The 6,000-nt window shown below is 55.2% G+C and overlaps 1 protein-coding gene across 1 annotated transcript in view; it reads left to right on the top strand.

Moving 5' to 3' along the window:
- Window positions 1–626: 626 nt before the first annotated feature.
- The window catches only part of C3 (complement C3), a 30,670-nt gene continuing 25,296 nt past the window's right edge, over window positions 627–6,000 (top strand). The window contains exons 1-11 of the mRNA XM_024568903.4: window positions 627–784; window positions 1,523–1,715; window positions 2,216–2,378; window positions 2,481–2,551; window positions 4,066–4,160; window positions 4,264–4,346; window positions 4,434–4,524; window positions 4,708–4,810; window positions 4,926–5,052; window positions 5,388–5,503; window positions 5,602–5,751. Of these exons, the coding sequence (XP_024424671.2) occupies window positions 711–784; window positions 1,523–1,715; window positions 2,216–2,378; window positions 2,481–2,551; window positions 4,066–4,160; window positions 4,264–4,346; window positions 4,434–4,524; window positions 4,708–4,810; window positions 4,926–5,052; window positions 5,388–5,503; window positions 5,602–5,751 (1,266 nt within the window). The 5' untranslated portion in view covers window positions 627–710. The remainder of the gene's footprint in view (window positions 785–1,522; window positions 1,716–2,215; window positions 2,379–2,480; window positions 2,552–4,065; window positions 4,161–4,263; window positions 4,347–4,433; window positions 4,525–4,707; window positions 4,811–4,925; window positions 5,053–5,387; window positions 5,504–5,601; window positions 5,752–6,000) is intronic.

The following is a 6,000-nucleotide window of genomic DNA, read 5'->3' as shown; positions in this document are numbered from 1 at the left end:
GCTCCAGGCTCCTGTTACCCTAGAAAACATGCTCACCTGGACAGTGAACTCCTATGCATACTTCAAAGCCCATGTGAAATGCTCCCTCCTCCAAGAAGCCTTGTCTGATCCGCCAAGAAGTAGAGTTCTTCTCCATTTGAGTTAACACTCCAAGGGGCTAGGAATGTCTGTGCTGAACTCTGTCCCCCATCCCTACCCCAGCACAGAAGACTCTGGAAGTGGGACTCTAACTGCCAGCATAGAGATGGATTCGTAGAAGGGCGTGGTTAGTAAATTCAGGGACAAAACTGGCCTGGGAGCCAGGCCCAGATATCTGAGGTCGGTGGGGTGGGGGTCTCTGGCCCTCAGTGTTCCTTTACTATAAAAAGGGTGTAACAGGGAAAGGGCCCTGCTCACTGGCTGGCCTTGCCCCTGAGGGAGGCCCTCAGGACAGCCGGCAGTTGTGTTCTTGTTGAAGGAGAACATGTCCTCAGGTTACTTACTCCAGGAAATGCTGAAATGCTGGCCTGGAGAATTGAAAAGCTTAGGAAATGGTGTTGAGAAATCAGGGGCAGCCCCAGCGAGGGGAGAGGCCACGGGGAGCAGAGGGCCGGGCTGAGTGTAGGAAAAGCGGGAGCCAGATAAAAGGAGGCCTCCAGAGGCCTTTGCTCACTTCTCCCTGCCTCTCCTTCTGTCCCTCAGTCCCTCTGTCCCTCCACTATCCCTGTACCATGGGGCCTGCCTCAGGTCCCAGCCTGCTGCTCCTGCTGCTGACCAGTCTCCCCCTGGCCCTAGGGGACCCCATGTGAGTAGTCACGACCCCACCCCAAACAAAGGGACTTCTGAGGTGGGCATTTGTGGGTTCAGGTCCCTGTAAAATTCAGGTGCATTCGTGTGTCTGTGGGGGAGGAGTTAGTGGGTTGGAATGTTAATAAATGTCAATAAAAGTTACTGCCTGTGCCTTTGAGAGCGTAAGGTTGGCCATTTGTGGAATTCAGACGTTGTGAAGTGGGCTGAGTGTTCATAACACTGGGGGTCTGTAGGGTTATGGTGCACGTGGTCAGTGATTCTGTGGACGGGGCCGTTTGGCCTTCATGGGATTTGGAAGTTTGCAGTTCCGGCATTTGTCGAGATGTGGTGTGGGTTTCTGTTGGCTGGCGGTGGGGTGAGGGGTGGATTGGTTGTATTTATAGGCGCGAGGTGTTAGAGGTTTAGGTAGAGGCTTGGGTGTTCAAGATTTGAGGTTTAAAGGTTTGGTATATGTGAATTTGGGTATGTATCCTTTGCGGTGCCTGAGGTTTAGAGACTTGGGGTTTAGTTTAGAGATAAGGGCTTCAGGAGTATATTTGTGGGCTCCCCGATTGTGCATTTGGAAATCTAGAGAATTGGGGGACTTGCTAGTTCTGGTTTTGAGGTTCAGGGGTTGATAGGCCCTGCAGCCCCTGAGCCACTGCCAATCACTGGATCCCCTCCAGGACCAGGGACTGGGGCAGACGCTGACCCCTGAAGGTGTTTGGGATAACCCCCTGCACTTCTCCCGCAGGTACTCCTTGATTACCCCCAACGTCCTGCGGTTGGAGAACGAGGAGACTGTGGTGCTGGAGGCCCACGATCTGCAAGGTGACGTTCAAGTAACAGTCACCGTGTACGACTTCCCAGCCAAGAAGCAGGTGCTGTTCAGCGACAACACCCTGCTGAACGGGGCCAACGGTTACCTGAGCAACGTCACCATCAAGGTGGGTGCACACTGGAGCCCCGCCCCGCTGATGCCCCGCCCCGCTCCGCTCTCGATCTCCTCCCCGTTGGAATCCCGCCCCTTATGAGCCCCTTCTCTTCCTTAGCCCCTTCCCCTCTTTGAGTCTCCTCCCCATTTGGGACCTATCTTTTATTGGCCCTGCCGCTTCTGAGCCCTCCCCGCACTCAGCCCCTTCCCTTCCAAGCCTGACCTTACCTCCCTCCTGAGCCTTTCCTCTTTAAGCTCTTTCTTCCTTCAGATCCCCTCTCCTCTCTGAGTCTCCTCCTCTCTCTGACCCCTAGCCTCTCTCTTGCCCTTGCCCCCTCTCTGAGTACTCCCCCTCCCCAAACCTGGGCAAACTCGAGAGGCCAGGAATGATGGGCAGGCTCTGTGGTGAGGAGGGGTAGATGTGGACCCAGCCAAAAGCCTAGAGACTGGACAGTGGGCAAGGGGCCCTGGAGCAGACCTCTGCTGATGCCTGATGCTCTGGTCCATGCCTAGATCCCAGCCAACAAGGAGTTAAGATCACAGAAGGGGAACAAGTTTGTGATTGTCCAGGCGGCCTTCGGGAACGATCCAGTGGAAAAGGTGGTGCTAGTCAGCCTTCAGAGCGGGTACCTCTTTATCCAGACAGACAAGACCATCTACACCCCAGGCTCCACGGGTAAGGGGCTGGTGGGTGACTTAGTGACCAGGCCTGGGTCATTGGTGGGGGGAGCGGGGAGAGCCTCACTGAGCTGTCCCTCTCTCTCCCTCCACCTCCTAGTCCTCTATCGAATCTTCACTGTTGACCACAAGCTGCTGCCCGTGGGCCGGACGGTTATCGTCAGCATTGAGGTACGAGCCAGCCAGGGCCCCAGACACACTTGGGCCAGAGACTCAGGGAGTGCCAGAGAGAACTTGAGACAGAGAAAGAGACACTGGAAAAGTCACAGCAGCAGAAGCCCAAAAGCAAAGAACTATATAGAGAGAGGCACAAACACAGAGGTCTAGAGATGGGCAGGGACCCAGGGTGACAGTGTGGAGCAAAGCTTGTACCCTGGCTTCCAGCTCCAGATAAATCCCTGGTCCCTGTGACTCTGGCCAGGCCACTCACCTTCCGGAGCCTCAGTTTTCTCATTGGAAGAGTGGGATAATGACATAATTCTATGCAGTAGTCTGTTCCACCTACTGCAGCCAGGAGGCGCCTGTGAGCTCCTGGGTCAGGTCCATTGCCACAGCCTTCCAGGGTTTCCACTTCCTTCCAGGTAAAAGCCCAAGTCCTTCTGTGGCCCACAAGGCCCTGCATGACCTGCCACGGTCCCCTCCCTCCCCTTACCTCCTCCCTCTCTCCCCCTCACTCACTCAGCTGCTCCAGCCACAGGGCCCTCCTGGCTGTTCCTCTGACACCTGAGACATGGTCCTGCCCCAGGACCTTTGTACTGGTTGTTCCCTCTGCTTGGAAAACTCTATTCCTCCAAATGGCCACACCACTTGACCCTCATCTCCTTCGAAATTTTGCTTAAATGTTAGCAATGTCCCAATTTTACAGCGAGGCCACTGTGAGCACCCTGTAAAATTGCATCCTGCCCCCCACACCCACACGCACCCCATTCTCCTCCTACCCTGCCATCCTTTGGCATTGTATACATTGGATTTATTCATTTATTAATTGCCCCCTCCACCAGCCTCTGTGGAACCTAAATTCCCTAGGGGAAGGAGTTTTTAATGTGTTTGTTCAGGGCCTTATTTCCTGAGTTCCACAAAGTGCTTGGCCTGTGCTGGGCTTTAATAAAAATGGACCGGAAGAGAGGAGGCAGGGAAGGGGAAAGGACAGAGGAGGTGAAACATTACCGGTGCGTACAGGAGCGCATTAGTCAGTTGCCCCAATTGCCAAGAGAAGCCAGAAAAACAGATGTTTATGTAATGTCTCCTGATGTTAAAAAAAAAAAAGAAAGAAAGAATATATGTACATGAAATTTGCTATTTTTGTAGATCAAAAAGTTGAATGTAGGCGATATGTATGGCTTAGGACAAATCAAATGCTTAGCCTAGTGTCCTGCACAAAAAATTCCAGTGATTCTTAATAATCAGGGGACACTCATCATAATGGGCTCCTGATCACATGAACTATGCCCCAAGCCAGTGCTGTAGTGGCTATATTTATCTCAGAGAGGTTAAGTAACTTGCTCAAGGTCACACAGCTTGTAGATGACACAGTGGGATTTGAGCCCAGGCTGGCGAACTCAGATCCACGTTCTTAACCACTGCTTCTGCAGACGTGACACAGACAGTGTCAGACGGAGAGGGACAGGAGAGCCCAGGGGCTAAGCCTGGTCTCTGAAAAGCCACACCCCCCTTTCTACCTACAGACCCCTGATGACATTCCTGTCAAGCGGGACTCCCTCTCTTCTCACAACCAGTTTGGCATCTTGCCCTTGTCTTGGAATATCCCAGAGCTGGTCAAGTACGTCAGGCCATCCTGGAGGGGGGTTGGGGCTCCCCTATCCCAGAAGAAGGAGTGGGGGGCTGCCAGGTGTGGCCAGATCACTCACCTGCCTTCCCCACAGCATGGGACAGTGGAAGATACTGGCCCACTACGAAGACTCCCCTCAGCAGGTCTTCTCCACGGAGTTTGAAGTGAAGGAATACGGTAAGGGGAGGAGGAAGCCGGGGTGTGGGGCCCCGTAACACTGGGCTCTGCACTGGGTGCCCCACCAGTGCCCTCTCTCCCCACCAGTGCTGCCCAGTTTTGAGGTCCAAGTGGAGCCTGCAGAGAAATTCTACTACATTGATGACCCCAATGGCCTGGAAGTCACCATTACGGCCAGGTGAGAGGTCAGATGGGGACCCGGTTAGGGGTCAGGTGAGAGACCAGGTGAAGGACTAAGTAAGGGCCAGGTGAAGGTGAGGTGAGTGGCTGGAGATCCCGGGTCCTCACCATGGCCGGTGGAATTTGGGGGGAGACTCAGCTTCTCGGGAGGGGAGAATCTGACACTCTCCTCACTGCACAGGTTCTTGTATGGGAAGAATGTGGATGGAACAGGCTTTGTCATCTTTGGGGTCCAGGATGGTGACCAGAGGATTTCACTGTCCCAGTCACTCACCCGTGTTCTGGTACCTGCTAGAGGCCCCCCTGAGCTTCCTCCACTCTGACCCCCTCCCTCTCCCTCTCCTGAGCCCCTCCCCACCTGGGTCCTGCTCCTCTCTGAGCCTGCATTTCTTACACCAGATCGAAGATGGCACTGGGGAGGCTGTGCTGAAGCGACAGGTCCTGCTCAATGGGGTGCAGCCCTCCCGAGAGGACGCCCTAGTGGGAAAGTCATTGTACGTGTCCGTCACCGTCATCCTGCACTCAGGTGAGGCCTGGCTGAGGGCGCAGGCTCAGCACCACCACACAGACCAGTCTGAGGGGCGAGGCCCAGCTGAGGGAGGAGGCCCAGAGTGAAGGTGGGGCCCAGTGTGAGGTACAAAACCCAGTCTGATGGAGGGGGCTCAGCGAGAGGGAGGAGGCCCTCAGTGAAGCTGTAAGACCCTATCTGAGGGAGGCAGCCCAGACGAAGGTGGGGTCAGTCCAATGGGGGAGCCCAGTCTGAGGAGGGAGGTCCAGTATGAAGGCAGGGTCCAATCTGAGGGGGGAGGCCTGGTCCTGAGGGCTAGCCCAGGAGCCCACCCTCACAGCTGGCCCCCTCAGGCAGCGACATGGTGGAGGCAGAGCGCAGTGGGATCCCCATCGTGACCTCCCCCTACCAGATCCACTTCACCAAGACGCCTAGGTTCTTCAAACCTGCCATGCCCTTTGACCTAATGGTGAGACCTGGGGCGGGGTTACCCTTCCCCACCACACTCCTGAGCACTGGCCACACTGCTAGGTTTGGTAACTCCTCCACCTATCCCTGCACCCACAGGTGTTTGTGACGAACCCTGATGGCTCCCCTGCGCGCCGCATCCCCGTGGCGACTCAGGGCTCCTCCCAGGTGCAGTCTCTCACGCAGGATGACGGCATGGCCAAGCTGATCATCAACACACAGAAGAGCCTGCAGCCCCTGACCATCACTGTGAGTCTGCACCAACCTCAGGACCCCACCCCAGGGAAACTGTGGACTTAACTGTGCAGCGGGGCCCTAATGTTTGTACAACGGGACCTTGTCATGTTCACAGCGGGGCCCTTCCCTTTGCATCAGTGGGTCTTGCCACTCACATAGAGATGTTTCATTTACACAGGGGCTTCTTGTGTACAGAGTGGGGTCCTGCCATCTGTATAGATGTCTTATAAGGACCCTTCTGATGACATTGGACCCACCTGG

The sequence above is a fragment of the Desmodus rotundus genome, chromosome 9 (genome assembly GCF_022682495.2).
Source record: "Desmodus rotundus isolate HL8 chromosome 9, HLdesRot8A.1, whole genome shotgun sequence".
Classification (NCBI taxonomy): domain Eukaryota; kingdom Metazoa; phylum Chordata; class Mammalia; order Chiroptera; family Phyllostomidae; genus Desmodus; species Desmodus rotundus.
The sequence above is the reverse complement of the archived record's forward strand: the minus strand, read 5'-3'. Positions and strand labels throughout refer to the sequence as shown.